Source organism: Anneissia japonica, unplaced genomic scaffold (assembly GCF_011630105.1).
Source record: "Anneissia japonica isolate Jap-2015-1 unplaced genomic scaffold, ASM1163010v1 scaffold724_len3256291_cov202, whole genome shotgun sequence".
Taxonomy (NCBI): domain Eukaryota; kingdom Metazoa; phylum Echinodermata; class Crinoidea; order Comatulida; family Comatulidae; genus Anneissia; species Anneissia japonica.
Genome location: NW_022744966.1, coordinates 2,886,429 through 2,902,252, shown reverse-complemented (window position 1 = coordinate 2,902,252; position 15,824 = coordinate 2,886,429). Strand labels below are relative to the sequence as shown.

Below are 15,824 nucleotides of genomic sequence, written 5' to 3'. Positions count from 1 at the left end.
GTTGTCAAAATGACAGATTAATGTTACATAAGAACATGAAATTTTATAAAATTCGTAAATTTTAAATTGCTATAACTTTTCATTTTCTTGGTCAATTTTCACAAATCAAATTGCAGTTTATAGAAGCATTTAACAAGCTTGCGGTAAAAAAAAATCAGATGTAACAGACATTGTGAAGTACCCGAATGGCACGCATAGACTAATAATTGACGTCTGTACTCGCAACTAGTATCGGGTTGTCGATGCCACAGTAAAGATCAAAGGACTGTACACACACGCTATGTTCAAGAGCGGAGATGTTCGTCCTTCTGTTGAATTACCTTCCCAAGGACAAGGAAGCAATGCAATCAGCAGTTGGAATGAAAATTTGAAGCAGTTGGTTGAAAGAATGCCATAATTTCCTATACTATAACTAAATTCATGCCTAATGCCCTAATGTCACTTTCAGAAGACCAATATAAATGTGCACAGTTATTTCTAATAATAATAATTACTAATGGAAATTTGCATTAGACCAAACTAAGAATATTCTCTTAGTTGTTTTCTAGCAAACATCTTAGAGGGTTAGGGACATTGGATTTAATATAAGAATGTTTAATGGTATTAACCAATCAAGAAACCTTTACACAGCAAATAAATAACTAATCAAGACACCTTTACACAGCAAATAAATAATTAACCAATCAAGAAACCTTTACACAGCAAATAAATAACTGTAAAACTCTGCGTCCAGATTATTACATTTTATTTGACTAAAATATATGACATGCCTAAATATAGTGATGATGACATTACATGAGTGGGTCGTTTCCAGGTGTTGTCAGGGAATGGGTTGGCACGGTGATCCTGTGAATTATGTTTCCGCGGGGTTGGTCGGCTAACCCTCAAATAATAATAATAATAGATGGATATAAACGAGGTCTCTATGCGCTCGGGACTATATGTTGCACTTTTCAATAATTTTCTCCTCCCCTGAGGGTCACTTCATGTCTTTTGTGTACACTGGACCTACGGTTTATAGTCCTTATCCCAGAAGACTTGTTCCACCACCAGAACTATAGAAGCGAGCCGGCCGCGGACCTGTGCCCTTGCCTTAACCGCTCGGCTATTTTGGCTCAAAGTGTGGAAGAACAGCACACCGACTCTTCCCTAACGGCACCTGGTCTCGCACCCACTGCATGCTTCACTTTCATTGGTCTTTCTTTTATTGGCGCATAGAGACTGCTGTATTATGCGCTTTATAAATCCATTGATTGATTGATATTATATGGGCATACAACAGTTTTTTGTCAAAGAAAATTAGGTAATCTGGACGGAACATGAGATTTAATTGAATGTTATCCTTACCTCAGACCAGTTTCCTGTCAACCAGTGGGGACAAGGTTGTAGGTTACATATCCTCTGTGATGGAGGTCTGGGTCCCTGGCATGCCTGGAACACCTTTGAGACAGTTCTGCCATTTGGAAAATCCTGGGCACAGGTGACAATACGCTGCTGAACACCTTGGCCACAGCTGGTTGAGCAATCAGTCCATGGATTTGCATGCCACCTGGAAATCAAAGGTGATACAGAGAGGGTTAGGTCTTGGCCCATTAAAATAACTGCTTTTTGCAATTATGGATAATATATAAATTACTATGGGGAAGAAGATGAACACTATTGTTTCATCACCCTACTCTTGAGGCTTGTTTTTTGTTTTCATTTTCCATGACATTGGCATTATTACCCAGAATGCCATCTTTTATGCTCGTTAAAATTTGCTCTTCTCTTCAAAACCTGACAGTATATATTTATTCCTTTGCAACCTTGTATTCTCCATTTTGTCTACCTTTGCCACCAAGTCTGTCATACTCAATCTTCCATAATTCCTGTTCAAACAATCATGAGCATGTTTTAAATGTAATGAAACCTTCAAATGTCTAATTCCTTATCAAATAATTGTTTAATGGCTCCACCTTATGAATCATCAATTATGTATCATCTAATATATGTTGTATCACTTGGTAGGGCAAAACATCACTCCTATATGTTTCATGACACAAAACAATATTGAGACAGCATTAAAATTGTATAATGCATATTATGAAACGTAATTTAAGTACTGTAAATAAAGAATCAAAATTTGATTTAGGTATGTAGTAAATTTAGACCATTACATGGTAAGTTACAGTGTCTTACACCTTCTTCTTCCTCTTTTATTACTGCTTTTCATAATCTTCCTTCTCTACATGATCTTACCTTGGTGGGCACACATGATTATTGCAGGATTCAACATGTTCCGATGGTCGCTTACTTTGATCACAGAAGCTGTCCTCTAACACTTCTCCTGTCTCCACACTAACACAGCTGATTATTGTTGACTTCTTGCCTAAAAAAACAGGAGAAAAATCATCAAATATATTTTATGTTATTCACTACAATGTTGGAAATATAAAGAGGGGTTCTTCAGTTTGAAGAATGTAATAATTAGTTCAGAGGAAAGATTAAATCAAATATTTTTGCTCAGCATTGGAGCCTCTCAGGTCTGTCTGGGAACTTGACATCATAGGTTTTTTTTTTGCCTTTTTTTTCACCAAGACCCCCTTCCCCATCTTCCTGTTCACCTGAAAAACATCTGCATAACCATCAATTTCTATTCAACTATTCCACAAATAATTACCAGTAATTTGAACAACCAATGAAGCTTAACAAGGAATAATACTGTTTGGCAGTTAAAAATGGAGACAATGATCCGATTCAAGACATTTTCATACCAAATATTTCTTCAACCATTATATTGTAACCACATTTGTTGAGATCTCTTTTAGCTTTTGATTTATGATGTTGAAACTTTAATATTATATCTCTAGGGAGACTTCATAAGTTTCCTGGTTTAAAAGTGTCATTCACACAATTCAAGTCAGATTTCATTCTTCAATGCCATGAACAATGTAAATATCCTCATCATTCCATTCTGTGATTGGTCACTCTCAGTCTAATACAGTGGATATCTTATTTTTAATACATTCACTGGTCAAAATGTAAACATGAATCTGGAATTTCAGTTTAAAGTTCAAGACACAAGTAACAAATCTTCAAAGATATCTTTTACAAAACGAGGTTGTATTCCACAAAGGTTGACTTTGAGAAGCACGTTTAATGTTCTTAATTTTCTTTGTGGGAGGTTTTTGCTTCAGCATTCAGTCATTTTATGGTTAGAAGCAAACAATTTCATGCATGGATAGCAAGCATACAAATCGCAGGACTATCTCTGCTTTGTTCTTTTTCTCTGGTGGTAAGTTTCCCAAAATTCAGAAGGGACTGGGGCAGCTGTTAATTTTTATCTATAATACTGGTACTGCCCCTTCACCCACTCTAGCTAACATGGTCGTAAAATGTACACTTTCATCATCTTTCAATTTTTTTTGTTATGGGAGAAATGCAAACATTGTAAAGTTATCAAGGTGGAAAATTGCTCTGCATCAGTTAACTAAACATGGCAACAACGGATAATTTGATTAATAAGTGGATTTTGGGGGATAAAGCAGAATTTGTATAGCTACATAATAAATCATTACCTTCTTTAGTTAACAGGATTAAGACCATAACAATTACCAATGAAAGTTGGTGTTTGCATAAATTTAGTTTTTTGTATGTGTTAACACATGCTAATTGCCACATACCATGCAATGCATACCTTGCTCACAAGAAACTTGTCAATCAAAGATCTTGGTTTAAGATTTTCCCTAGAGCAAGTACTTTCTTTTCATTCATCACATTTTTAGAAAAAAATAAATAAAACATCCCAAAGCTAAAATGCGCTTATATAAAATAAATGATGGACATACAAACAAGCTACAGTATATATCGGGTGTTATATGTTTTTAATCAAATGTTTAGAACATTATGCACAAAAACCATTATAATTATAATTATTAAATAATTATATTATTATTAAAGATATAATACCTAAAAAAACTTTAAAAATAAAATTTAATAAATCTTAATTATAAATATTATTTTACCTCATCTTTATTTATATTATGTTTTGTAGTATTGTTACGGTTCATTCCACAACTTTTTAGCATGCAAAACATTGAATTTTTTAATCCCTTATACTAAAGATTGCCTGCTTGCAATACGATAACTAACGATGGTAGTAGCACTGCTGAAACATGTCTTGTTGGGGGCCGTTAAAGCCATAAAATACTGAATTAAGATACAATCTGTTGTGGTGTTTTTGAAAATTATTATTTTATATTCAGTATCATTATTATTGTCCATATATATAGAAAAAATGCATATACAACTAAAATATAAAAACAGTTATTTTTTTTAATGTGTATGATGACTCTATGAGAATGATTTTCAACTGCCACTCAATGAAGGATCTTGTTAAGACCTCTTCTGAGAAATCAAGAATTATAGATAATAGTGTGTGAACTTGATGCCCAATTGGCCATGTACTTCTGACTGAAAATCAAAGAACTTCCTTCACAGCCATTCATAAATAAAAGCATACTGCAATAAGTCAAAGAAACTTGGACCTCCTGTACTCTTGTGTGAACTTTAGAAATGATGGATTCTATCAAGAGCTCTCAAATAAACTAAAATTGATACCTCTTTTGCTCTGAAACCGAAGGAACTGAAACTTTACACACAGATGCCTACAAAGAGCAGGCTAATGTTTTATTTTCAAATTTCCATACATACAATGACATATGAACATACAATAATTTCAGAGCAGGTTATGGCATTACAAACCCATTGGTGCTTATGTCCTGTTTGCTTTATTTAGGCCTATTTATCATCTAGTTTTAGTGGACAAAACAGACATATTTTTCACTAATTAGCATTTTAGATTAGTTGCAGCAGTATAAATTTCTTTAATCATTGTTAGTCATAAAAGGTTCTGCAAATAAAATGGAGCATATTGGCTGATTGGATAATTCATATGACTTCTTACTTCCGGATTAGTTCTGAAAATCATGTTGACACCAAATTAACAAATGACTTTAATTACATGCTAGCAGTTAGCACATACAAATTTTACACAGAAAATAAATATTCATATATGTTACCTTGGACCATGTATCCAGGGTAACATATGCATTCAAATATATTTCCAAGAAACAAGATCTTGTATTAGATGTCTATTTCAATCAACATAGCAGGCACCAAAGCATGATGCCTATTATAGCATTAAAAAAATAATGAGGTACATTATCCTATTCCCATCAAAGATGGTATAGAATTATTGTAGTAGGCCTATGCCTATAACAACAATACTATATTATTTTCTACAAGGTTTAATATTATTTGTATCTGTATATTATATAATCATATTTGGCAATAATAATACAGTACAAAGATAACAATCTAGTGTTATACAAATCCAATATTTTTAGAGTGCAAAACTTTAGTTGCCTATTTAGAGGCATTTCAATCTTAATAAATTATTGATAACAACAATAATGATAATACCAATAGCGGATCCAGGAATTCAAATTAGAGGGGACCCAGAGAGAAGTTTGGACCATTCAGCCCCAGCATGGTTGAGGATGAGGTAACAAATTTTTTTATTATGGCACTTCTAGATGGCAAGACTTATGTTCTTTCTTTCTCTATTTTTTTTATAATTTTGAAAAAAATTAGAATGGACCTGGGCTGGCTGGCCCCTTTGAATCCGCCACTGAATATTTGAGTATTGTAACCAAACGTATTCAGCCATTGCCTGCTGTTTAGTTTGGTGTTTATACCTGAATAAATAAATAAATAAAAATAATCAATACAATGAAATATTTAATAATTTAAGGTTAAGATGTAATGTGCTAAGCACATGTCGTGATCGTGTTGCTGTCAAGCTGGGTAGATTTGTCATTAACTTCTACCGAGGACCATATGCCTCTGATGAAAGGCTTTAGATCTGTACAACCTTGGAAACAAAGTTGAAGTTGTCAAATGGCTATAATAATAATAATAATAACAATAATAATAATAATAATAATAATAATAATAAATAATAATAATAACAATAATAATATAATATAATATTCATTAAGGAAACATTATTATTATATACAAATAATTGTTAATAAATATATAATAAATAATAATAATAAATTGTTAATTGTCAATAAATTTAACAAAAAAAATCAGGGAGTTGGAAAGTATTATTATTATTTAACTTTCAGTAATATGTATTGTATGTATTTTGTATTGTGTGGCTTCTAAGCTTTTTAAACAATTTTAATCCAAATGGAAGTACAGTATCTAATATTTTATGTATATGTATGTATATAATGTTGTTTTTTTTTGTTTTTGATTTTTAAATACAGTTATACAATGAATTGAATTAAATAAAGCAAATAATCCTAAATCCCTCCAAAAAGTTGCCCAAACAAATATGGTAACAAACCCTCTTCTAGTTGGCCTCCACCAGCTTCAAAACGTAATTACAAAACTACCAAGAAAACTTTCTATTATCTAAATACATCATGGTATTATTCATAGCATACAATGAGTATGTAAATTATATGCTAATACAAAATAAGACTAATGTTCCAAAGAACATAATATGAATTTGTTGCCTTACCAAGCTCTTTTGTTGCTACCCACTTTCCTATTGATGGTTCCACAATGGTTCTTGTAAACACCGGTGCCACAAAAAACAGCACCAAAGCATACCACATGTTCATCACTAACTCAAGATATATCTACTTTCAGGTTTAAATATTTTTTAAAATCTCTGTTTCTGGTAAAGATGATTATAAAGTTCTCTCTTGCTGAGCTAGACAAGGTGTATTTGTGCCGAGGTACAGACTACCAGACAACATACTTGGCTAAACATGGGGCCAGAGGGATTTCTAAATTTATGTATGTAAGCACCCCTCATTAATAGCAAACAATATCTTGGAGATATTGATTTTAAAAAAAGGTTTTTTTAAATCATTTTCATGACATTGGTTTCGATATTACATATTTTCAATACCTTATTTCTCAAGCTTATTGTTATAGGTTGACAGGGATGATACTCCGATAACAAAAAAGACAATTAATCTATGCATGAATAACCATTGTTGGGATTTTATCTTTTCATCACACCCCTGAATAATAAATGGATCATTCCAAGAAAAGTTTAGATTTAAGCACCCAATCACGTACTGGTATATGATGCTATGGTAACCAGGTTAAAATTGCATCTATTAGTTTCTCTTCTCAAACAAAATCACATCTAACATTTTCATAAATGTTTTATTTAAAAAAAAAGGAATATGAATTCTTTTTGATTCTAAAGGATAAATATAAAATAAATGAAATCTTTTACAGAATACACAGCAAAAAGCAAGATTTCTTTCTATTAGCATTTTTTCAATCATCAAAGATCTGTTACTAATTGGGAAAATGTACTTAGTAGACATTAGGTATACATTATTAGAAACATGTTCTGATTGTTTGTGTCATCATCATCATCACAAACTTGTCTTCCATCTGAGCAATTACTTACTTTGCTTTTCAGTTTTGGATGGAGTGATAGCTACAGACCTATATGTATCAGTTTGTGTGACATACTAATACATATTTGTTTTAGTCTGAGTTAGCCTTCATAAATTAGAATCCAGATTCTAGGATAACAACCAAATCTGTAGTAAAGATGAAGCGGCAGACTGTACAGTGAATTTCACTGTCATTCTTAGCCACCATGCCACTATGTTTATCTTTCTTATCTAACTGACCATGCAGCTTAAATCAAAGTAGAAATTCAGTTATATTTTTAGTCACTGTCTTGAAATGTTATTCTATTTTAGATATTATACTAAGCACATGTAGATTAAATCAAAGTAGAAAAACTAGATCTCTCAACATCAACAGTTGTAGCTATGATCATGGGTGGCAAAAAGAATCAGTTTTCACCTTTAGTCCACTGAGTCGATAAAGCATGGTAGGTCTCCAAACGGCACATGCAATTTCATTTAAGTAATTTCTGATTGTAATATCAAAGAATGGATTTACATTTGGCACTGAATTTTACAGTGAATGGAAGAGATTTATTATGTTATTTTGAACTACCATTCAAAAAGGTTATCCATCAGCAATGGGAATATATTTCCAAATCTCTCCCAGCACAACACATCTATCTCAGTGTATTGTGAAGATCCTCAATACTGTTTTCCTGTTATTAAAACAGCAGCATCATGAAGATGACAAATGGATTCTGTTTTCACACACAACAACTGTATTTAAATGGCCTGGGGTTATTTCTCTAAAAGCTGGATATGCAAAAAGCAAACTTTACCCTAATAAGGCCCAATAAAAAAAATTATTAGTTTATCACCCTCGCGCGCATGTCTTTTATGGTACTGGAAAAAAAGAAAATTTGTTTAAAAAAAATTTTTTTTTTAAATTTATTTTATTAAATAGTTAGTAGATATTGTTTGCATTATCTAAATCATGTTTTACTTTGAATATCAATGCACCAGCAAACAACCCAAGGGTGACATTTGGCTTTAGCAAAATAAAAAATAAAAAAAAAAAACCTCCCTCCCTTATCACTTTTCCTGCCCAGATAGGGTGATAAACTAATAATATTTTTTATAGGGCCTAATAAAAAAAAAAAAATTATTATCAGACTCTATTAATTAAGTTTGTAAAGCACATTTATATTATTAGTATTAATTTATTTACTAATTTAAATGTATTTTGTTTCAGAAAAATGTAGACCTTCCAAAAATCAGCCAATCTCAATAATATAATCTCTATTTCAGTCAATATTAATAGATACATAGTCAAGTACATACAAATGATTCCCTAACCATTCCAAATGGAACAGATTGCAAGCACAAGCCGACCATATGGCTTAGACATGTTTCCAATTAAGCGATCAGAAATTGGAAACTACCCTTGATATAAAAAAAAAATTTTAAAGCATCTGCATTCTCAAGGGAAATGTGTCAAGGCCGGGGGAACTGGAGCATACACCAGGCAAAGGAATACCCTGCGATTCAATTTGTCAAAATGCTGTATGATTGAATTAAAACATCAACAGTGTTTACCCTGACAACTTCGGCGTCTAATTTTCAATTGCTTTAAGCGTAATAAAACAGGAATAAAATGATCAGATATGGATTAACTGCTTATCCTTGAGTAGTCTGGTAGCTTGAGGGTTTATTATTTTTATATCATTTGCATCCAACAGCGAGACTTACTAACTGCACAACGGAAAGTAACAGTAAGATGCTCTTAAATAATGCACTTGTCAATTGTAGTCCCGGCCCCCTACCCCCACCCGGAACCGGGCCTAGCAGGGACTTAGCCGGGGATGTAATTTCCACAACGGTTACATGCATGTGAACGTCCCGGCCACCTCCCGGCAATGTGGGACATCGTTTTAACGTACATCCCCGGCTAAGTCCCCACCACTTACCGCCATAGTCCCGCTAAAATGCCCCGCTAATAAATGATTGGATGATAAGACCTACTTGTAGGCCTAGCCTAGGTCTGAATCGGAGAAGCATGTGAGAGCTAGGCCAAGGAGATAAGCTTGCTGGAAGCACTACGCATGCCTATCACTAAGCAGATTTCCATGGAAGTTTGGAAAAGTGCGAAAAAAGGAGTGTATTGACAGTTTGATCATAGAAAAAGGAATTAATTGACTGATTTAACTGATTGACAGAATGTAATTATTCAATATCAAAACAAAAATTAGGCCAAAATAAGAAAATAAAAACATGTATTGGAAACAGAATTCCTTGCCTTGGCTCATGTACCTACTGGTGTATTTTTTACGTAAACTAAGTCAAATTCAGGCAGTGGTTCACAAATTTTCATGCAACACACCTAGGTCCTCGGCGCCGTGTGGTTGGAGGTTCAAATTTTAATATGTAGCCTAATTTATACCGTGATCTATCAAAAATAAATGAAAATATGATGGTAGGCCTAAAGTACCGGTAGGCATTTTTTTAATTACCAAAACACTGTAGTTGCTGACTGAATGCCTAAGCCTAGTGTAGGCTAGCTACGGACCAGACCCGGTTTGACAGCACTAGGCCTAGGCCTACGAACCCGAAACCGCGGCTACTAAAACATGTAAAATTCTCGGCCCTTCTGAGGCATGTTACATCTACAGACAGGTAATTTTTAGGTACGTCCCGGCACTACGGAGACACAACTATGTGTACATCCCGTGCTCAGTCCCGGCTAGTGCCCCGCTATGGCCTGGGTCTGGGGGGACTGGGACTACAATTGACAAGTGCATAAGTTTGATTATGAAGCTTAAGGGCATGTACTGTACTTCTGCACTACTGTTGAGTTGTAGTGAATAAAAATATTATACCACCTGTAATAAAATCCAAAAAGCTATACAAAGAATATATTAACATAATTTTCTATGTAACTGGAGACTGGTAAGAAATATATTTTGTTGTTCTAATTTTCAATTTAAAGCAAATAACTTTAAAAAAAATTTAAAAAAACTTAAAGCTACAGTATACCAGAGTAAAATAATTACTGATATTACTCAAGCTTATTAGCTGAACACAAACAATATCTATGATTAATCATCAAATAAATGCACACAGGCAGTATGTTTTAAACAGCCATACTGTAGGTAAAAATATAATTGATGGATGATTAGTCATATATTAGAAAAAGGAATGAGAATTTGCAGACTTGTTTACAAATGACTTACCTCCATTGCAGGATACTGAGCAATCTGACCAGCCCAGCCATTTCCAAATATAGCCTGCTGTGAAGTTGTAGTAAATGTACTCTAACTCAGTTGCTGGGGTGACATACATGACCTAACACAAAAGTACAATATTAATGTCAACATTCAAATAGATCTACACTTTACATAACAATTTTTGTTTAATTTAAATCCTGGGAAAATGATCTCATAAACCTTCATAAGAGAAAGAATCTCAGAGTTATATAAGCAGATATCTCACAAATATTATGGAACACCTGACCTCACAGGTGTAAGACCAGTTACCTCACAGATAATATGGAACACCTGACCTCACAGGTATAAGACCAGTTATCTCACAGACAATTTATGGGCATTCTCATATCAAATCTTCTGTACTGACCACTAGCATCTCACAAGTAAAGACAACAAATATTCCACAGACACATCACTACTCATAGATATGAGTATGAGAATATTTTGGTTTAAAACATACCAACGATAGATAACCCAAAGTCAGAAAACTTATTTCCAGTGGGGTCCTTCTGGTGATGATTGGGCAGTACACCGGGAGACAATCTTCTACTCTTTTTGGAAAGTGCATTGTATTTATTAATGTGCACATGGGCCATATTGGACTTAAGACCAAGTGCTACATCTCATCTGAAAAAAGTGCTCTATCGTAACTTGTATTTTAGCTCTTTAGCAGAAATACAAGGAGAACAATGATTGGAATTGAACTAGAGTAGAAGAATACAGCACAGTTCAGCACATACACAGTAAGCAAAGCTTTTCTCTGATATACTGTATATATTTAGGACTAATTGTAACTGACCACATGAATTTCACTGAAATATGTATTTCAGGTATCTTGCAGGTATTGGAACACATGTTCGCAGGAACACAATTATATGTGACCCAGAAAAATATCACTGAGGTGTAATTAGAAGGTATACAAAATACAGGTAGGCATGTAGACTGACCACAGATTCTGGCATGGATAATATATTCCCTTATTCAACTTACCGTTAACTGTATCTCTGACTGAAGTGGACCCTGTATTGTGATTTGTTTTTTCCCCCTCCTTTCGGTTGTGTATCTCACTCTTGTCCCTGATATTATGTAGGTGCCTGCTCGACTAGCAGGAGGGAATTGGTTGAGTCCACCCCGTTCAGAACCCAGGGTTGTTCCTCTAATACCAATGTAGTTACTTCCACGGTATCTAATCATTATATTTGTAGATCCTTGGGGAAATGTATACACAACATCTGTTCCTGTTTGAGAAAGAAGAAACACATGAAATGAATAACACTCTACTTATGAAATTATAATAAGAAATTTATTTAATTATGAAATTATAATATGAAATTTATTTTTGTTATTTCAAAAAACATTTGCCTGAGAAAAAAATTATAGCAAGGTAATTCATTTGATTTTGAAATATAAAAAAGTAAATAGAATTGTTTTAAAAGAGATAATAATTTAACATAAAAATAAACATAATATCATTATTGAAGATGTTTTTTCATATTTCACTCATAGACTGAATTGCACCAAGTGACACAACCTCTTTTATTTGAGCACCACTCTCATGCTTGACACTGGCGCTACACCATATAAAAATTGTCATTTATTATTATTTGACAAAGAAAATATACAATAAAAAAAAAACACTAGTGACAGAGCAGATACCTCCATGGACAGAGGAAGAATAAACAGAAGCTAAAGAGTGTCATCAAAAAATGTTCTAATTCAAATCAACTACAGTAGAAAATACAAGGTATATGAATCATAATGTACCTTGACTTTTACCACTCCTTAATTTGAAGGGTGCACCTCTGATTAATTTGCAAGATTGGCCATCACCATTGCACACTCCACAACGATCAAGCTTAGCAGTTGATTTTAATTGGCCATCACAGCCTACCGGCTAAACACACAAAAAAGGCATTAACAAACTTACAAACCTCATTGAAGAAAATTTCAAGTACTTGTAGCAAGGGTAATTTATTATTTAAAAATACAAATATGCTGAAGAAAGCAAAAGGACGATAAATTTAAGTCTACTTTTTCAGACTCAACTAAGGGATGCTATATTATTGATCAAAGCCCCAACTAAATGTGTTGACAAGTTTTGTTATAGCGCCCTCAAGTTCAGATAAAGTTTTAGAAGTTACAAGAGTTTTAAGGAATGTCATAGTCATACACTTCAAGAATGTTTGTTTTTTTTGGCATGTTGAGCATGGATATTATGAGATTGAATGTGTCATTAAGGAAAGAGAATAATAATAAATAAATATCATTAGTAAGCTTTAAGGGGAAACACATCTTCAAACAGAAGGACAGAATTAACTGGAAGACCTAAACATTTAGGTTAAGGTAACTTTATAATGGAAGTTTCCTCTTCCTTTTTCATTTCAAGGGGGGGTACACATCTAGATGTGGATTGTGGGACATCAGTACTCTTTCAATAAAAGTTAATTTATAAATTACTTTAAAATTACACACACCATTACATTTCAATAAGTATAATCATGTTTAGCATTCTCATTTTATAACTAAGGCCCAAAAAAATTTTGTATTAGTTTATCACCCTCACGCGCATGCCTTCCATGGTATTCTATGGTACTGGAAAATTTCTGAAAAAAATAAAAAATAAAAAAAATTTTTTTTTTTAAATTTTATTTATTTTTTTCATTCATTTTATGAAATAGTTAAGTAAATATTGTTTGCTTTATCTAAATCATGTTTTACTTTGAATATCAATGCACCAGCAAACAACCCAAGGGTAATATTTGGCTTTAGCAAAATAAAAAAAATTAAAAAAAAAGCTTCCCTCCCTCATCACTTTTCCTGCCCAGATAGGGTGATAAATTAATAATGTTTTTAATAGGGCCTATTACAGATTTCAAAAATTCAAGTTCTAAATATGAATTAATAGTTTCCTTGAATTAATAAATTAATTAAGCATGTGTTTATGTATTCTATTCTTAATTTTATGTTACTGTGTTCCTGTATTGCAGGCGTGACCTGTTTCGATAGTTGTAATTTGTTGGCCGGTTGTTATTGTGTACACTCTTATGAATTAATAAAACACAAAGAAACACAAGCAAGTCAGGGTTTATTAGTAATGATGTAAAATTATCCAACAGATTCGCATAATCTAAACAGGAATTTGGCCAAGTCAATGCCCTTTCTACATTTTAAGAACAACAATTGAACTGTTGGTGTGTGGTCAGTTATTTTATGTTTTGTGGTCCACAAAATTTTATGCTTCCTATCACCTGTTGTATCAGCTTGTTGCCATGGAAAACAATGTGTGTGATATATTTCCTATTTCACCCTCAAATTTTAAGAACTCCATTTCTTTAAAGGTTAGTTTACATTTCGAAGAATATTAAATTAATTCTATATCTATATAACATATATTTCATCGAAAGAAAATAATGAAGATGTAGAAACTTGATGAGGGAAATTGTCGGATATGAAGAGTGTTTGTCATATTTGAAGGTCAACCGAATTCACTAGCAGTGACCAAAACTACTTAAACTATGCATCAACTATGCATCGCCTTCGGCCTAGGCCGAGTATCATGGGATGCATGACAAGCTCATAAAGTCATTATCCCGTAGCCTAGAGGCAGGTATAGGTAATAGATTGGCCACTGTTGCAAATCAGAGGCAAGAAACCCAGGGGGTTAGCAAAGACCTAGTACTGGGTCATGAGGAATACAGGAGTGTTTGGACAGCCTAGATGCCTGATGATTGATGAAAATTTACCATGCTGTGTTTCTCTTGGAAGGGGTAACAAGACAAATAACACTTGGAAATATTTTAGTTTTCTAGTAGCTTTTTAGCAGCTCAATATTGGTAATTACGATCATTAACTTGCTGTGTGGATAAGTGTAATATGGTGCTCTTATATTAGAATTTATGATATAAGTGAAAAAATAGAAAATGAAAATAAAGGCCTAATTATAATGATTTTTTTTTCTTGTATGATATCAATTGATATCTAGTTGCTGTTATTAATTTGACTGGAACAGTCGTAGCAGGATTACCAACGAGTAGGTTAACAGCATGACCCTCCCATTTATACTCCTGGGTGAGGAGAGACAAACGTAAGTAAAGTGTCTTGCCCAAGGACACAAGCAGTGCGGCGAGCGTCGATCTCGAACTCCCGATCTCACAACCAGAAATCCAACAACTTACACGCTACGCCACATGCTCCTACACTTATAATGATAATAATAATGATAATAATTGATAATGGTTCTTAAAGTTCAGCTATCAAAGTTAAAGACTTTCATAGCAAAATGTCTTAAATCATAGATAACTGGTTTTTTTTTCTTATCTGTGACTCAGTGCATTATATGATATGTTCAATTTGCAAGTCAAGGTTTATTTAAATTTCTTGGTTTTTTTATCATTTTGTTTTTGGCTGGCAGTAGGCCTATCTTAAATCGTTTCCTGATGGGAGTTTAATATTTTGTAAACGATTTGAACTATCTAACAACTACAATTTTCACTATTTAATTAGTATTTCCAATAAATCATGTAATATCAACAATATTTATAGTAAATTTACTACACTACATTATAATTTTCTATAATATACAATAATAAAAATAGCCTACCTCACATTTTCCATTAATACAAATGTCCAACATATTCGGACCACATAACGTGCCATCTAGAACTTTTGGTCCTTTTTGTCTAATCATTCCGGTAATTTGTTCTCGACATGTTAGCGAGCAGCTAGCCAGGTTGTCCGCAACATGTAAAGCTGCCCATCTGAAATATCCTGTGTTAAACGCTGCACATTGCTGGTTCCTCGTTATTTCCTCCTCTTCGCTGTCTCTACAAGGCTAATTTAAAAAGTAAAATTATATATTTCAGTTCATCAGAAAGAATGCACGATCAATTTGGCATCCTTTTACCTCTTTTACTTAATTAAAGCAAACACTTAAAAGTGAACAATAAATAGTAATCAAATCATAAATAACAATATTCCTTTCTATAAATGCCAAGCAACCATAAAAAATCCAATCTAATCAGACAAGTTCTAAAAGTTTGTAACGACTTATTAAAAAACTATTTTAAATGTGCAGTGTGAAACAGCATAAAACCAATGTTGTACTACCTGTAACTAGAGGACCCTG

The 15,824-nt window shown here is 33.2% G+C and overlaps 1 protein-coding gene across 1 annotated transcript in view; it reads right to left on the bottom strand.

Moving 5' to 3' along the window:
* LOC117119786 (ADAMTS-like protein 1) overlaps positions 1-15,824 on the bottom strand; it is a gene marked incomplete in the record, with an annotated part of 36,381 nt that overhangs the window by 9,057 nt on the left and 11,500 nt on the right. Inside the window, 6 exon segments of the mRNA XM_033264695.1 lie at positions 1,348-1,549; positions 2,239-2,368; positions 10,667-10,778; positions 11,690-11,937; positions 12,464-12,593; positions 15,300-15,530. Coding sequence (XP_033120586.1) covers positions 1,348-1,549; positions 2,239-2,368; positions 10,667-10,778; positions 11,690-11,937; positions 12,464-12,593; positions 15,300-15,530 — 1,053 coding nt within the window.